This window comes from Eurosta solidaginis, chromosome 3, assembly GCF_040869045.1.
Source record: "Eurosta solidaginis isolate ZX-2024a chromosome 3, ASM4086904v1, whole genome shotgun sequence".
Taxonomy (NCBI): Eukaryota; Metazoa; Arthropoda; class Insecta; order Diptera; family Tephritidae; genus Eurosta; species Eurosta solidaginis.
In genome coordinates this window covers 166,129,972-166,148,960 of record NC_090321.1, presented here as the reverse complement: position 1 = coordinate 166,148,960, position 18,989 = coordinate 166,129,972, and the positions used below count along the sequence as shown (strand labels likewise).

General features: G+C 42.6%; 1 protein-coding gene across 2 annotated transcripts in view; it reads right to left on the bottom strand.

The window, feature by feature from the left end:
- Positions 1-18,710, bottom strand: part of LOC137244576 (beta-glucuronidase-like) — a 126,443-nt gene extending 107,733 nt beyond the window's left edge. For both annotated transcript variants that reach the window (XM_067773760.1, XM_067773761.1), the window contains exons 1-7: positions 18,285-18,710; positions 18,047-18,226; positions 17,801-17,967; positions 17,595-17,740; positions 17,164-17,540; positions 16,940-17,112; positions 16,731-16,874 (exon numbers count right to left, since the gene is read on the bottom strand). In XM_067773760.1, coding sequence (XP_067629861.1) covers positions 16,731-16,874; positions 16,940-17,112; positions 17,164-17,540; positions 17,595-17,740; positions 17,801-17,967; positions 18,047-18,226; positions 18,285-18,575 — 1,478 coding nt within the window. In that variant the 5' untranslated portion in view covers positions 18,576-18,710. The remainder of the gene's footprint in view (positions 1-16,730; positions 16,875-16,939; positions 17,113-17,163; positions 17,541-17,594; positions 17,741-17,800; positions 17,968-18,046; positions 18,227-18,284) is intronic.
- Between the last annotated feature and the right edge of the window lie 279 nt (positions 18,711-18,989).

The window sequence follows — 18,989 nt, the reverse complement described above, 5'->3', positions numbered from 1 at the left end:
ATGGCTACCACCAGTTTATATATTTTTTTTATTGAATAATTTTTGATTGACAAACTTTAAATATTTTTTCATGGGCTGGTACAAGCCAAGATTAGGGAGTCTTTATTAAAGCAACTACAAGCGAGGAGGCCTTCGACGCAACGTAGAAATGCAATACATACGCATATATATACATATATATCTACTTTTTTTTTTTTGATTCCCTAATTATTTAATCACACCACGTATATATGCATATTTAGTTATATGCTTTTATTAATATTACTTATATACATTTTTATTTGCTAACACCTCTAATTTGTTTCTTTTGCTGTACATACATACTGTATGTACATATGTGTATGAAGATATACATACATAAGGCCGACTAAATCGTAGTCGGATGATATTTCCTAGTAAATCCTTTCTTTTTGTAAATTGATTATTTTATTATATACGCTCACGCATACATCTTTACATATATATGTATATTACTTTTTGTTAAATTTTAAAGATACAAACTAAGCGTTGATAGGAGTAATTATAGTTCTACTTTTAATACCAATATATGATAGTTAGTGAGAAATGTTTTCCTTAATTGAAATTTAAAACTTCATACATAAATAGGTCCACTAGACTTTTAAGAATTATTTCTTATGGATTGAATTTTGTTTCAATAATAATAATTGTTATAATGGGTAATTAGTTTGTTTTACTTTGGTTTGAGACACAGGAGTTAGTGGTAATGTATCGGGGCCTCAATAACATCTATGAGGCCAATGGTAGGGCGGGTACAGAGGCAGCCACCAATCGTTGCAACAATGAGCTGTCATGCATAAAGGTAGGTATACGGTCAAGGAGGATAAATACAATAAGAGCCGTCACTCGTTATTTTGTGGCGAGTATTTCGCTGGAAATTGAAAAAATTGATGCCGAATGCTTTCTGAGAGGGACATTTTTAATTGTCTCGCATTTATCCATGCCGTGTAGGTCCCTTGTGCAACTGTGATTTTTGGAAAGACAATTAAATAAGTTAGTTAAATACAGTCGGAAAAATAAACACAAATACCACACGAAAATGTATAGAAGACATTTATAAACATCTCGCCAAAAAAAAAGTAGCGACTACCTCTCAGTATACATCGAGTAAATGCCTAAAAAATAACGAGTGACGGCTCTTATTGTATTTATCCTCTTTGATACGGTGTGTTATATTAATGAAGTGTGGCATGCAAGTGTGTTTGTTGTTTTTTTTTTATTTTTCTTATGGTAGAGTATCCCAGTGTACAAACTAAATTATTCTGTTTGACCATTGACTGGGGAGAGTAGTATTGTGCAGCAATCACGTTAAGGAATCCACGAAGCTGAAGCTCCGGGCCTGAACGCCAGTGCACACGTCGTGGTCATTGCACCTTGCCACAAGCACTACTGCTCTTTTGTCCGTGAATGTGCCTATCGCCAGAGCTGTAAAAAGATTGAATCAATTGAGTGTGCACTCTCTCAGCACTCTTTTAAAAATTTGTGATTTTTTGGTTGCATATTATAAATCTCCATTCATGAATGGCTTAAAATACTTTAACTCAAAGCTAAAGTGTGTGTGTTATTGAATGGTAAAATATAATTCAACATAGAGTGTGAATATAGGAACCATTCCCAATCTTTAATGAATGAAAACTTGAAATGAATGCACACTTTTTTCCCATTCAGTATTAAATACTTTTTCCCCAAGGTTATTTTTTTGTATACTTTCATTGCCATCAGATATGTTAAATCAATTTAGGAGTTGGGTGCAAAAAAGGCGTAAAATTGGTCACTATGAAAATAGCCCCCCTTTATATATTCAAGTAGTTTAATATTTAAGAATTCATGACCTTAACATCGGCTTATAATTATTGAATATCAATTATTATGTTTGTTTAAGAGCAACTGAAAAGAAAGAAGCATTTACTGGTATATTGCGATGGTACCATTTCGAAAACAAACAAACAAGTAGTTAATTATAAACCAGGAAAGTCTTAAATTATTTTCATGGTGCCCGAACATAAGACATACAAGAAATAGCACTTCATAGCAGATTGTGTATACTTCGAAATTGGGTTGATTTTTTTTTTTTAATTAATCTTGTGAGGTCAAAAAATGTAAGGCTCTTGTGAGTTGATTGGTTTCCTTTTTAGGTAAATCTCGCGGATAACTCTTTTACATAAAACCATAGGGCTCTTGATTATATAAAGTATTGAAAAGACATGAAAATATAGTCGAATTTGGCTGAAACTTCGCAAAGACAATCATTGCTTTCTTGCTATATGTCAAAATGTTACTACTTATTTTGCTATTGTTGTAAAATGGATTTTGTAAATGAACACATTGTGCATTGACCAAATAGAGTAAATTGTGGATATTTTTTGTCTAAAATATATCAAAAACGGATACTTGAGTTTAAGTCATTTATGCATATGTCCATCGGCGAATTCGTTGGAGCTTCCTAATTCTAAGAATTTCGACAAACATATGTCTATTTCCATGGCATAGTCCTACGGTGATTCAGGCTTTTTCTATTCACCTGAGTCACCTTCCCCGTTTTCCTTCATCTGTGCCAAAAAAAAAATGTTCCATTGGGAGAAAATCTTCAGAGGTTATTGACTGGCTCCATCGGACTACAGTCTTTTTACAGCTGATATTTTATCAGTGTTTGACGGAATATAAATATAGGACACGAGTGGTTGAGAATAGTCTCTCTGCCTATTTGCACGGCATTGGTAAAAGATTGAAATTATTTTGGTTGAATTCTATCTTACTTGAGCAGATTTGTATTCAAAGTTAATTTCCTTGCTATCAAAAAAGCTACAACTACCTATAGAGCCTACTTTAAATGACTGTAATTACAAACTATTGTGTTTGGAAGAATATTTTTCTTAGAAAATAGGATATTGCTATTGCAATTTGCAAACTCACAAACCAGTACAGATACGGTATTTGACCATATACCGCCAGGAAGAATATATGGAGGAACTTAAGAGCTTTTATAATGTATTGCCATTTCTTCAATTGTTTAATCACCAATTGCGGACGTGCAAATGTAGGCTAGTACTTTTTAATGCAAGCCTTTTATATGGCACATTGGCAACACTTATTTAGAACGATGACAATTTTCGGAACAGAGATGTTGAAATATTTGTAATTTGCTTTTTTTATTATTAAATTTTTAGGAAAATTTCAATATGAATACTTTTCCAGTTAACTTCTTTGTACTTTATTGTCATTTAAATATGGAAAACATTGGTCATCGCGGACAATAATTAAATTTTTGTGTTGATATTTTGAAGTGGCTTTGATTAAATGCAACCATGTTATATTTGAGCGGGTTTTGTGCATGTACAACATGTTTCATAATTGATTGGTACTAGAAAAGTGTGTGCACACTCAGCAAGGACTGCATTCATTTCAATGCTTATCATGTGTTGAAAAATGTTTGTGTTTCATTCAATTACTTCATTCTTTCTTCGAATGAGTTAAGGAGTGCATTCTTTTTTTCCACTACTGAACCCGTTCGGTTGACTTTTAAGCCACATTCCTTAGCAAGGAATGAATGAATGAAGAGAAAGCATTCTTAAATCAATGATTTAAAATTTCAAATGATTGCACAGTTTTACAGCTCTGCCTATCGCACACTTAGTCAATGGATATCATAACAGCACAGAATATATATGCTTGCGACATCTGCCCAATTCAGTTCCTGACTTGGGCGGTGCCACTTTCCTAGATGTTCTTGTCTCAGCGACCGCACGCTCAACTACACCGGGTACTCCGATGCTTACCCAAGGACGCACAGTCCCAGGGCCACAACAGCACTCGTTACCTAGCCTCCCTCAACCCAGTTGTTCCGGGTATAACGTCCACAGAAAAGATCGCGAGAGTGGAAATGGTCCCCAGTGGGTTAGGGGGCTTAGAATATACCCGCGACAGGTATGACTGTCGTAAGAGGCGAATAAAATACCAAATTGATATAAGGGACTGCCAGCGCAATATACAGCTTCTTCAACCCAATTGTCAACCTCACCTACCCATGCCGAATACTGTTTCTTTAACAGCCGAGAACCAAAGCCTTAGGGGAGTGTTCTTATCGCTACAATAACAACAACAGGAAATGGAGGCAGACACGCATTTATCAATCACCATCTGTGGCATCGCAGCCGCCGTGGTTTGATGGTAGCGTGCTCCGCCATCCACACCGAAGATCCTGGGTTCACGCCCCGGAAAAAGATACAGCAAAATTTTAGAAACAAGTTTTTCAATTAGAAGAAAATTTTTCTGGGCGGGGTCGCCCCTCGGCAGTGTTTGGTAAGCACTCCGAGTGCATTTCTGCCATGAACAGCTCTCAGTGAAAAGTCATCTGCTATGCAGATGCCGTTCGGAGTCGGTATAAAACAAGTAGGTCCTGTCTCGAGAATTTGGAGAACTTGTTAACTTCGTCAACTGGCAGCCGATGGCAGCATTGGCACCGACCACCTACCCATACTCCTTTCGCTCGAGCGATCCGCTTATTACTACTGAAAAGCGCACTTTCAGCAATTTCAAAAAAGAAATGTGGGAAGATTACAATACATATAGATACTATCGCTTTGCTGTCCTCCGAATCCAGGCTGATGCCCGTGAAGGGAAGCGTGCTTTCCGCAAGGTCGAATCCACGTCGGCTCGTTTTATTCTCGCCGGAAGAGTCCCGAAATCCGGCCACACTTTCCAGCGGAGGCCAACGCTAGTGAGAGAACGTGACCTTTTAAAACAGCACGACCGCGTCGATCCCCAAATAAGGGACATAAACCAACACATCAGACAGCTTGTGGATGAACACAAGCGGTCGAAATGGGAGGACACTCAAAGAATTGTAACCTCTCTACCGTAAGCTATGATCTACAGTAAAGTCCCTATTGAACCCGACTAAGCACAAAGACAAAATATGTATCGCCTTCTGCGATAAAGTGCTGTCTATGGTTGATAAAGCTAGACGGCAGGCCAATAGATGCGCACACAAACATAAAGACAGCGCGTCTTCTATTGCCATCACCGCCAAAGAGGTTGAAGATGTCATCGTTCATGCTAAACGATCTAAAGCAGTAAGCCAAGACGGCATAGCCATGCCGATGCTTAAAAAACTTGGCAAAGAGGAATTTAAATATCTAGCGCATCTCTTCAACCTGTCCTTGTCCACCTTCGTCATCCCCGAAAAATGTAAAATGGCCAGGGTGGTTCCGCTATTAACGCCTGGGAAATCAGCTAACATAGGAGAATCTTATTGTCCGATATCTCTGCTATCGCCAGTAGTTAAGACACTTGAAGCCATTGTGCCTCCCTATTTCACTGCGAATTTCGTCTTGCCAATCATCTGTATGGCTTTCGAGAACTACATTGCACTACCACCGCGCTAAACACCATCAACACGCAGATAAATTACGGATATCTATTAAAAGATTTTGATACAGTCAACCACGTAACTGGAAGACTTGGAAGGGTATTCACTTCCTCCAAGTCTCCAAAGGTAGGCTGCAAATTATCTGTATGATCGGCAAGCATCCGTGCAATTCGGGAACGTAACATCTAAACCCAGAATTATTAAACAAGGAGTACCAAGGTCGTGTCCTGTCCCCGCGTTTGTTTACCTTCTACATATCGAACATACCTTCGCCACCAGAAAGAGTCACCATTGTATCCTAGGCCGATGACTGCACAATAATGCCCACAGGTCCCGGCACACCCATCGATGAGCTTTGTAATAAAATAAACAGCTATCTCCCTGATCTCTCCAGTTTCGCGGCCTGTCGGGGATCATCAAATCACCTCAAAGGATTCCTTAAAATACTTAGGAGTACACATTGACTCTAAGTTAACTTTCAAAGAGCACTTCAGAGCGGTGGGGGAGAAAATTACCAAAGTTAATGGATCACTTATGCGAATAATGCCTAACATTGGTGGCCCGAGCGAAGCTATACGTCAGCTATTGTCCACAGTAACCAGCTCAATAATACTATACGCAGCACCAGTGTGGTATGGATCTAAACAGACCCATCAAAAATATATATTAGCAGCGTACCGACTTGCTTCTTTAAGAATAGCAAGTGCTTATCGGACGGTGTCCGACGACGCGATCCTGGTTCTAACCCGGAAAATCCCAGTGGACTTACTGGCAAGCGAAATGGCCGATCTGTATAACACTAATATCGAGCGACCATCTGAAGAAGACAAGAAAAGAGCAAGGACACAAACAATAGCTAAGTGGCAAGAACGGTGGGAGGCCTCGAGTAAAGGGCGTTGGACTTTCACACTAGTTTGGAACGTAGCTCAATGGAATGAGCGGAAGCACGGCGAACTGAACTACCATCTCACGCAAATAATGAGTGGACATGGCGGTTTCAAAGAGTATTTATGGAAGCGTAGGATAGAGGAAGATCCTCATTGCCCAATGTGTACCACAGAGTTAGAAAACGCAGAACACGTCATGTTCTACTGCCCCCGTTTCCACGAAGAAAGACTCACCTTGCATGGAGTCTTTGGGGAGGAACCTACCACGAGAAATTTAGTTTCACATATGTGCAGCAGGAAAGAATGCTGGACTGCAGTGAGCAAAATGGCATTTATAGTAATGACACGCCTGATGGATGCTGAGAGGGAGCGCAGAGAAATGCGCATGCGAAGCAGTGGTGATTAAATGGACACTCAGAGCAAATAGCGGGAACCTGGACACAGGGACAACAGTAGGCTCTTAAAAAATGAGAAATATGGAACGCCACCCTGAAGTAATGCGAAAGTGGTGCCGGGGTGGGCGACGGTTCCAGAACGGGGCTGTTTTTTAGTCTACGGACACACGGTTGCTGCGACGGCAGCAATTATGGTGCATTAGGCATTTTTCAGCCTCCCCGCAAAAAAAAAAAAAAAAAAAAAAAAAAAAAAACCTGATATTGTCACCGACTAAGTCATCGGTGACCTTATTTACAATATGAAACGGCAAATGTCCAAAGCAGTGGGCTCAGACGGCATAGCCATGCCGATGCTTAAAAGCTTCGGGAAAGAGGGTTTCAAATATTTCAACCTGTCTCTTTCCACCTTCGTCATTCCCGAAAAATGGAAATGGAAAATGGCCAAGGTGGCCCCGCTACTAAAGCCTGGGAAACCAGCTAACATAGTAGTCATATTGCCCGATACATCTCCTATCGTCAGTAGCCAAGACGCTTGAAGCCATTCTGCTCCCCTACTTCAAAGCAAAGTTGCAGCTAGCCTGTCATCAGCATGGCTTCAGAAAACTACATAGCACCACCACCGCGCTAAATGCCATTAACACCAAGATAAATTGCGGTTTAAATCAAAACCCGCACCATAGAAGAGTACTCGTTGCGCTTGACCTATCAAAAGCTTTTGATGCGGTCAACCATGGCACGTTGCTGCAAGACCTGGGAGGGTCTACCCTTCCCCCATGTCTTAAAAAGTGGACCGTAAATTATCTGGGTGGTCGGCAGGCATCCGTGCAATTTAGAAACGAAATATCAAAACCAAGAAGAATTAAACAAGGAGTGCCACAGGGTGGTGTCCTATCCCCACTTTTGTTTAACTTCTACATATCAAAGCTACCTTCGCCACCAGGAGTTACTATCGTTTCCTACGCCGATGACTGCACAATAATGGCCACAGACCCATAGAGCTTTGCAACATAATAAACGGCCACCTCCCTGATCTCTCCAGTTTTTTCGCCTCGCGAAACCTGGCATTATCACCGACTAAATCCTCCGCGACCTTATTTACAACATGGACGTCCCAAATGTCGACCATTTTGAACATCCACGTCGATGGCACTACGCTGCCAACTGTCCCACACCCCAAAATCTTGGGTGTGACGTTTGATCAGGATCTACATTTTGGTGAGCATGCAGTCGCAATTGTACCGAAAATCCAGAGCCGTAATAAAATCCTCAAATCTCTTGATGGTAGTACTTGGGGTAAAGACAAAGAAACGCTCATTACCACTTACAAAGCAATTGGCCAGCCGATTGCATGCTACGCGTCCCCTATATGGTCGCTAAGCCTAAAAAGTACACACTGGAAGAAGCTACAGGCCTGCCAAAATACTGCTCTCAGAACCGCCACGGGCTATCTTCTTATGTCCCCAGAACACCATCTACATAATGAGGCGAGAATATTCCCCATCAGGGAGAGAAATGAGATGCTAACCAAACAGTTCCTGTTGAATACCCAGAAACCTGGGCATCCCAACAGACATCTGATTAATGAGCCAACACCGTCCAGGGGCTTAAGGAGTCATCTCTGCAAGCATTATGAGGAAATACGGCACGTCAGATCTCAGCCGTATGAAGCAAAAAAACATAAGCAGGTCCTCAGTGAACCCAAAACTAGCGGAAGAGGAACGCACACTCCCCAGAGAAACGCGAGTCACTCTAGCTCAACTTCGATTTGGATATTGTAACAGGTTAAACTCTTACCTATCCAGAAACAACCCCCGACATACAAAATGTATGCCCTGCTTGCAATGTGTCCCCACATCACACCAACCGTCTCTGTAATTGTAATGTGGAACCAACGCCTCTAACACCCTTCACATTATGGTCCACCACTGTTGAAACAGCAAGTTTCCTTGGACTCCCGTTAGAGGATATTGATGACAATTTGTGATGGGTGGCACCTACTGGCTGGGGCGAAGCACTGCTACAAAAACAAAAACATGACATTACGCTACCCACTGGCTTACACCCAACAATACTGGGTGTGAGTTCGATCAGAATCTACATATTGGCATGCAACCGCAATTGTACCGAAAATCCAGAGCCGTAATAAAATCCTCAAATCTCTTGCCGGGAGTACTTGGGTTAAAGATAAAGAAACGCTCATTACCACTTACAAAGCAATTGGCCAGCCGATTGCATCCCAAGCGTCCCCGATATGGTCGCCAAGCCTAAAGGCTACTCATTGGAAGAAAATACAGGCCTGCCAAAATACCACCATCAGAACTGCTACGGGCCATATGAGGCGAGAATACTCCCCATCAGGGAGAAAAATGAAAATGCTAACCAAACAGTTCCTGTTGAATAACAGACATTCTGCTCCTGAGCCTAAATACAACAAGTTTTCTTGGACTCCCGTTAGAGAACATTGATGACAATTTGTGATGTTGTTGTTGTTGTTGTAGCGATAAGGACACTCCCCGAAGGCCTTGGGGAGTGTTATCGATGTTGATGGTCTTTCGCCGGATGCAGATCCGGTACGTTCCGGTACCAAGCCCGACCATCTCGGGAACGATTTGTTATGACCACATGCGACCTTCTAGACCATGCCACCCTCCCACCCCCTAGATCCATGAGGTGTTCGGAGTCGCCAGAGTCTCGGTTGTTAATGAAACAGGATTGCCCACGGACAGGTGAGGTTGACAATTGGGTTGTAGAAGCTATATATTACGCTGACAACCCCTTGAGAGGGTTGCGCACCACAATCCCTTGAATCCTCCTTGCAGCAGGACTGCTCCATATTCTCTTACTCCATATTCTCTTGCTCCGGGAAGGTATCGAATCCAATCCGGGTCCGTCTCCTGACCCCGGTCCTGAGAAATGGTTTTGCTGCATCTGCCGGAAAAGAATCTTTTTAGGACGGTCATACTCTGTTCATTGTATCTCGTGTAAGGGATGGTTGCATCGGACAGGTTGTTCTGGGCTTGATCCCAAAACACGACGTCAACGTAACTTTTATAAATCTTTTGTGGCTCCTTGCTGTTCATGCCCAAGGGCGTCGCGTAGTCTACGCCTAAGCGCCCCCCCCCCCCCCCCCACTACCTTCCAGCAGACCCGCTGCTCAGCAAGCCACAACAAGTACCCGCTGCTGCTCGCGCCCCACGGCGCCAATAACTCAAACAGCTGCTACCACTCATAACTATTATCTTCGTAGTAGAGTCGGTAGCAATGCTGAGCATCAGCCCCTGCCCCCGTCTTCTCCCCCCCCCCTCTTTTCCGACAGCAATCGTGTAGGTCCGGGAAACAGACTCTTAGTCCCTACCTCCGTTTGCACCGTTCGCCAGCACAGAATATATATGCTTGCGACATCCGCCCAATGCAGCTCCTGTCTTGGGTGGTGCCACTTTCCTAGATGTTCTGGTCTCCGCGACGGCAACCCCCCGACGGGTTTCATCGCGCCATGTTGCCAGGTCGCAAATCCAAATCATCCAGGTACCCCAATGCTTGCCCAAGGATGCCCAGTCCCAGAGCCACAACAGCAATTGCGTCCTGGCCTTCCACAGCCCAGGCGGAGTCACCCGTCACTTACCCCCAGAGTGGCGGCGTCTCCCCTTATGCACTTCAGAATTCTGCAGTTAAACTGTAATGGACTAACTGGGAAGATTACGGAGATAGTCGATTTCATGAAGCGGCTCAACATCCGCATTGCTGCGATTCAAGAGACTAAACTCACAGCAAGATCTGCATTGCAGACCTGCTCTGGGTATAATGTCCACAGAAAAGACCGCGAGAGCGGAAATCGAGGCGGCCTCGCTCTCAGAATCGCCACGGGCTGTCTTCTTATGTCCCCAGAACACCATCTGCATAATGAGGCGAGAATACTCCCCATCAGGGAGAGAAATGAGATGCTGACCAAACAGTTCCTGTTGAATATCCAGAAACCTGGGCATCCCAACAGACATCTGATTGATGAACCAGCACCGCCTAGGGGCTTAAGGAGTCATCTCCGTAAGCATTTTGAGGAAATATGGCACCTGAGAACCCAGCCTTATGAAGTGAAAAAACACAAGCAAGTCCTTGGTGAACTCCATAAACAGGCGTCGGACCTTTATGCCGGGAATTGCCCGGTGAATCCAGTGCTTAACGAAAACTACCCAAAACTTGCGGAAGAGGAACGCATACTCCCCAGGGAAACGCGTGTTACTCTTGCTCAACTTCGTTCTGGATACTGTAACAGGTTAAACTCTTACCTATCCAGAATCAACCCTGACATACAAAATGTATGCCCCGCTTGCAACGTATCCCCACATGACACCAACCATCTCTTCAATTGTAATGTGGAACCAACGCCTCTAACACCCCTTTCCTTATGGTCCACCCCTGTTGAAACGGCAAGTTTCCTTGGACTCCCGTTAGAGGATATTGATGACAATTTGTGATTGATCGCGGCTATTAGGTGGGGCGAGCATTGCTACAACAACAACAACAACAGAGCGGAAATGGAGGCGGCCTCGCGTTTATCATACACCACTCTGTGCAATATTATATATTTGATCCTGGCATCGACCGCAGGGACAATGTCTTAGAACGTCAAGGCCTATCTGTCCGGTCAGGCGATTTAAACCTAGAAATCATCAACATCTACATCCCTCCTGCCACCTGTTGCCCCAGTGGATACCACCCTAATATCAGAGCCTTACTCACTGGCAACAATCGCATTATCTTAGGCGATTTCAATGCCCATCACGATCTATGGCATTCAAATTTGCGGGCGGATAGTAGGGGTGAGATGTTGGCGGATCAAATAGAAGAAACGACGTTCTGCACAATAAACGGAGACGCCCCCACACGTATGGTAGGAAGCTTGTCACAGTTCGCCAGATATCTCAACCGTGAGCGCAGAACTCGTAAACTGGCAGCCGATGGTAACATTGGCATCCGACCACCTGCCTATACTTATTTCGCTCGAGCGTACCGCCGACTTCATCGTCACAGAAAAACGCACTTTCATAAACTTTAAAAAAGGAAAGTGGGACGAATACAAATTTTTTACAGACAACCTCTTTGTTGCCCTCCCTATCCCGACTGACGCCTGTCAAGGGGAGCGTGCCTTCCGCAAGGTCATTGAATCCGCCTCGGCACGTTTCATTCCCGCCGGGAGAATTCCCGAAATCCGGCCCCACTTCCCGGCGGAGGCCGCAAACTTAGCGAGAGAACGTGACCTTATAAGACAGCTTGATCCAGGCGACCCCCAAATAAGCGATATAAACCAACGCATCAGATTGCTTGTGGATGAACACAAGCGGGCGAAATGGGAGGAGCACCTAAGAGGTTGTAACCTCTTTACCGGTGTGGGTAAACTTTGGTCCACCGTAAAGTCCCTATCGAATCCGACTAAGCACAAATACAAAGTTTCCATCGCCTTTGGCGACAAAGTGCTGTCGGATGCGAAAAAATGCGCGAGCGCTTTCTGCCAACAATATATAACGCATTCTACGGTCGACAAAGATAGACGGAGGGCCAACAGACACGCACATAAACACAAATTCAGCGCGCCACCAATCACCATCACCGCTAAAGAGGTTGAGGACGCCATTGGTCGCGCTAAACCATCCAAAGCAGTGGGCCCAGACGGCATAGCCATGCCGATGCTTAAAAGCCTAAGGAAAGAGGGTTTCAAATATTAAGCGCATGTCTTGAACCTGTCTCTTTCCACCTTTGTCATACCCGAGAAATGGAAAATGGCCAAGGTGGTCCCGCTACTACAGCCTGGGAAACCAGCTAACATAGGAGAGCCGTATCGCCCGATATCTCCCCTATCGCCAGTAGCAAAGACGCTTGAAGCCATTTTGCTCCCTTATTTGCAAGCAAATTTGCAGCTAGCCTCTCATCAGCATGGCTTCAGAAAACTCCATAGCACTACCACCGCGCTAAATGCCATTAGCACCCAGATAAATTGCGGTTTAAATCAATACCACCACCATAGAACAGTACTCGTACCGCTAGAACTATCAAAAGCTTTTGATACGGTCAACCATGGCTCGTTACTGCAAGACCTAGAAGGGTCTACCCTTCCCCCATGTCTTAAAAGGTGGACCGCAAATTATCTGGGTGGTCGGCAGGCATCGGTGCAATTTAGAAACGAAACATCAAAACCAAGGGAAAATTAAACAAGGGGTGCCACAGGGTGGTGTCCTATCCCCACTTTTGTTTAATTTCTACATATCTAAGCTACCTTCACCAACGGAAGGAGTCACAATCGCTTCCTACGCCGATGACTGCACAATAATGGCCACAGGCCCAGGCCCAAATATCGATGAGCTATGCAATAAAATAAACGGCTACCTCCCTTATCTCTCCAGTTTTTTCGCCTCGCGAAACCTGGCATTATCACCGACTAAATCACCCCCAGCGGGTAAGGGGGTTAGAATATACCCGCGGTAGGTATGCCTGTCGTAAGAGGCGACTAAAATACCAAATTCAAGGGGTGTGTAGCGCAACCCTTCAGGTTGCCAGCGCAATATATAGCTTCTCCAAACCTAATTGTCAACCTCACCTATCCGCGGCGAATCCTGTTTCACTAACAGACGAGGCTCTGGCGACCACAAGCTCCTCATGGAACTTGAGGGTGGGGAGGGAGGGGATGGCCTGAAGGTTTAATGTGGCCACATAAATCGTTCCCGAGATGGTCGGGCTAGCACCTTAATGGTGCTGTGGTACCGGAGCGTACCGGATCTGTATCCGGCAAAGGACCATCACATCGATAACACTCCCCAAAGCCTTCGGGGAGCAACCTTATCCCTACAACAACAACAACAACAACCGGCTAAATCTTCCGCGAGCTTATTTACAACATGGACGTCCCAAATGTCGACTATTTTGAACATTCACGTCGATGGCACTATGCTACCGACTGTCCTACACCCCAAAATCTTGGGTGTGACGTTTGATCAGGATCTACATTTTGGTGAGCACGCAGCCGCAATTGTTCCGAGAATTCAGAGCCGTAACAAAATCCTCAAATCCCTCGCTGGCAGTACCTGGGGAAAAGATAAAGAAACGCTCATGACTACATACAAAGCAATTAGCCAGCCGATTACGTGCTACGCGTCACCCATATGGTCGCCAAGCCTAAAAATTATCCACTGGAAGAAACTACAGGCCTGCCAAAATACTGCTCTCAGAATCGCCACGGGCTGTCTTCTTATGTCCCCAGAATACCATCTGCATAATGAGGCGAGAATACTCCCCATCAGGGAGAGAAATAAGATGCTGACCAAACAGTTCCTGTTGAATACCCAGAAACCTGAGCATCCCAACAGACATCTGATTGATGAACCAGCACCGCCTAGGGGCTTAAGGAGTCATCTCCGTAAGCATTTTGAGGAAATACGGCACCTGAGAACCCAGCCGTATGAAGCGAAAAAACACAAGCAGGTCCTTGGTGAACTCCATGAACAGGCTTCGGACCTTTATTCCGGGAATTGCCCGGTGAATCCAGTACTCAAAGAAAAGTACCCAAAACTCACGGAAGAGGAACGCATACTCCCCAGGGAAACGCGTGTCACTCTTGCTCAACTTCGTTCGGAATACTGTAACAGGTTAAACTCTTACCTATCCAGAATCAACCCCGACATACAAAATGTATGCCCCGCTTGCAATGTGTCTCCACATGACACCAACCATCTCTTTAATTGTAATGTGGAACCAACGCCTCTAACACCCCTTTCCTTATGGTCCACCCCTGTTGAAACAGCAAGTTTCCTTGGACTCCCGTTAGAGGATATTGATGACAATTTGTGATCGGTCGCGGCTGTTAGGTGGGGCGAAGCACTGCTACAACAACAACAACAGGCGTTGGTTTCACATTCCAATTAAAGAGATGGTTGGTGTCATGTGGGTACACATCGCATGCCGGACATACATACATTACGTATACTGGTTTTTATTCTGGACAAGTAAGAGTTTAACATCCCGTGGCAGTCTGAGCGCGGCGTTTTGACAGGCCTGCAGTTTGCTCCTGCGTTTTTAATATCGGCGACGCTTAGCACATAGTACAGGTTTACAAGTATGATATGTATGAGAAGGAAGCATTTCCTTTCCTTTTCTAACACATTGCAGTTTGACACTTCGGTCAGTGTCAAACTATTGTGGAACTCAGTGGAACCTGCGTGGAACATGCGTTTGACACTGAACGAAGTGTCAAAAATACCGGGGTTGCTGTCGTTGGAAGCGACGCAGGGGTACAAAAAATGGAGCGGAATATCAGATATGGGTTGCTGTGATGGTAAATTTTTTTAACGAATTTAGTATGAAAATGTAGTGCACCTATATGGGTCCTACAGAAAATTATACAAAAGTCTTGATTTAGGGTATCTGAGGACGCGTAGTAATTCCAGTATTAACAATACAAACACGGGTGCTAAGTTTTTCTACCCGTTCAAAAGTTCTCGGCGAAAAACAGTGTGAAATCGAGGTTGACTGCAATAACCCGTCCAAAAATGTGGAAAGAGAAATGAAAAGACGCGTTTTGTCCTTTTATCAATAGCCCAAAGACGAAAAAGTAATCGAATTATTGGAAGCGAGCAAAAACGCGTCTATTAATACCTCCCCCCACGGTTTTGGTCGTGTTTTAGCAATCGTCCCCGGTAATAAAGTATCACAATTTGTTAATTAAAACTGTCGAAAACATATGGATTCTAAAGAAGGATGTAATTAAGTGCTCGCTTGAAAGTAAATAAGGGCATTTCTTTGTAAAATTACGATAAAAATTTTACGCAGTTTTCGTTAGCAGATACTACACTTTTCTTGGACCTAAGAAGTACAACAGTGCCAAATACCATCCACAAAAAAAACGAACAAGAACAAGCATTTTATCAGGTGAGCGTGGCTGTGTATGTGCACGCTGCTACATATCCTACTTGTAGACCTGTACTATGGCCTTAGTGAATGAACGCCAGGTAACATAATACAAAATTATAATGTGAAATAGGAGCAGTTTTTTGCTGAAATGAAAACGCCTTTAGACTCAGGATCTTAAACTGACAAAAACTTACCGCATACAACATTGCAGGCATGCTTAACCAACGAAACGATATCATTTCGTTACGATAATTAACGTTAATAAACGAAACAAAGTCATTTCGTTTCGTTTATTAACGTTAAGAACGTCAAATTAACGAAATGATTTTGTTTCGTTTTCTGCCATATCAAAACGAAATCAAATCGTTTATGTTGATTATTAATTTCAAACCAGGGATGCACCTTAACGTTAAGGTAATCGTTTATCAAAAAATTTCCACCGTTTCTGTTGAAACACTTCGAAATATTATCGATAAAGAAATTATCAAGATAAATTGTATTTCGTTTTTAACCAAGCATAGTTTGAAATTAATAATCAACATAAACGATTTGATTTCGTTTTGATATGGCAGAAAACGAAACAAAATCATTTCGTTAATTTGATGTTCTTAACGTTAATAAACAAAACGAAATGACTTTGTTTCGTTTATTAACGTTAATTATCGTACCGAAATGATATCGTTTCGTTGGTTAATCATGCCTGTTTCAAACTATGCTGGCAAAGCTGATTGATGGCGGAGTCATTAAAGGTGAAATCATTAGCCAAGGTGATTGCAACTTTTCTCATGAATTTTGACAGTACGAACATTTCTCAGAGTATTTTTGACATTACCACCAACGAATTACACAAACAAATTACATGGAGTTTGTGTGTGTATGTCCGCTCGCCGTTACCACCTTACGGCTTCACCATGGCTATAGCATTGCCAGCACAATTCAAACATAAAGTATCACGTTTTTGTTAACGTTTTTAACGTTAACGAAAGCTTTTCGTTTCGGTTAAAAACGAAATACAATTTATCTTGATAATTTCTTTATCGATAATATTTCGAAGTGTTTCAACAGAAACGGTGGAAATTTTTTGAGAAACGATTACCTTAACGTTAAGGTGCATCCCTGCAACATTGATACATATACCATTTCATGTTCAGGAAAAAATTTAATTACTTGAAATATTCATCCGCCTGCGGATGAGAAGAACGGGGCTCATTGGATATGGACCACATAATAGCGCTGGCATGATTTCGATCTCTATGGATTAGCTGTTCTAATGACGATTTATGATTCTTTAATAATGTCGGCTCGAAAATGCTGTAATTTCAAATTCCACAATTAATTTTGATTTTAATTTTTTTAAGTAGGTGTAAGGGTTTTACTCTGTATTTACGCCCGAACATTCATCGATGATCATGATTCCAAATTCATCTGCAAACTGCATTGATTCTTCCGAATATGGGTAATGTGAGGTACGATATGAATTTGCTCCAATCCACTTTAGTAAATTAAAGTCACGAGTTAGCAAAGGATAGTCAAAACCCTTCCCTCGTATCTGTAATGACGTAATACATGCTTAAAAATATAGCGACAATATAAATCTCACATCAGAATCCTCGTGCCGTCCAAATCCTCTTAAATAAATGGGAGCATCGTTCAAAAGCAAAGTGGTGTTACTCCATTTTAAAGTGCGAATTCCAATTTTCATACGGTACACATCTAACAGAGACTCATCAACAGCGTGTAGATATATTTCTAAGGTATATAAATAGCCAGGATCGGGATGCATTAAGTATGGCCACCAGAGCATAACATTCTTAACCGTCATTGTACCATTGTACACATTTCTGGATACACTGTGAGCAACAATTTCTCCCTCCTTGCTGCGTAATTGCACGTGAATATAAAGGGGTTCAACAGGTGGATAATACACCACGGTTTTATTATTACGTCCACCCACGTTTACCTCATAATGCACAAGTCCTGAATAGCATTATTGTAAAATTATTAACTTAATTTTTTCTGTAACTTATTTACCAACGTCGTTTTGAATCAGATCGGTTTGAATTTTGATGTCTTCAATATAAACGACAGGTGTGGTGTATATATGAACTGACCGGTGTATGCCAGCATAATTAAAGAAATCAAAGGTATAATGCTGAACCATGACCTTTCCGTTATCGCTTAAACATAAAGCAAAATTATATAAATTGTACCATTCTCCTTAAGCCCGCCACACCAACCTTTCCTCTTCTTCAACTGTTCCTTGTGGAATTGTTGTGTTAAAAAGTGTGTTGTCGCATAGTAGCGTTAATCTGTTTTCAGCTCCGAACTTTACTGTACTTGTAATTTCGGCCTCAAAGGGTAAATGCCCAATAGCGTGTGACATTACCTTATGCCCATTAACCCACTTAAAAGTAGATACATACATAGAAGTATACCTATATAGGTTATGAATCTCAAAAAAATTGTGTAGCATTTAAACTTACAACGATGGCAGCATAATGAACACTTCCAAAACGCAACCAAATGCGCTGATCCATATTCCAAGAATGGGGAATGAAAAATTTTCGTTCATACCATACAGTGCCAAGGTAGTCACGCAGATCATCATCTGCACTTATATCGTTATAGCTTGCGGGTACTGGCATTGGTCGCGTCGGTTTCACCTTTAACGAAACAATTTCCTGTTACTAGTGGCTATAGTGACAACCTCAAAATAATTACTTTATCTAAATCATCTTTGAACCAACCATTCCGGACGCCCTGCATTGGATTGCTGACATCTGATAGAAGAAACCGCCAAATGCCATCCAATATGCGTACTTCGCGTGACTCCGACTCTCGCGGGTAAAGCAAACCACGAGTTGGTTTATCATTACTTTGCCACGCATAATAAAAAGCTTTGCGTGTTACTTCCTTGCTTACAAAATCCTTTTCAGATTCGTTTGGTTCCAGTGAAAGCGCAAAACTTCCACACATTGCTATTGCAATGCATAAATACGAAATGATACCCATTTTTTAGTTTTCGATAGCATCTATTTTGAATTTATTAGTATTTCATCTAGTTTTAGAGAAACTAGTTTATCCTAATTGTTAATTTATTCTTAGCCCGGAGACTACAATGAGTTGCACATTGTATCCTGGTAAAAAGTAAACAAAAATCAGCTGATCAATTACGCAAAATCAACTTGCCAGATCATATCGACGGTAATGCTTTACATTAGTTACGTTCCATTGAGACTTGAGCGAGATACGGATAGAAATTTAACATGCAAATGCAACAACAACGTTGTGATCCTGATATTTATCTGATTCAATTTCTGATCCGTATAGCTGTTGTTGTTGTTGTTGTTGTAGCAGTGCTTCGCCCCACCTAACAGACGCGACCGATCACAAACTGTCATCAATATCCTCTAACGGGAGTCCAAG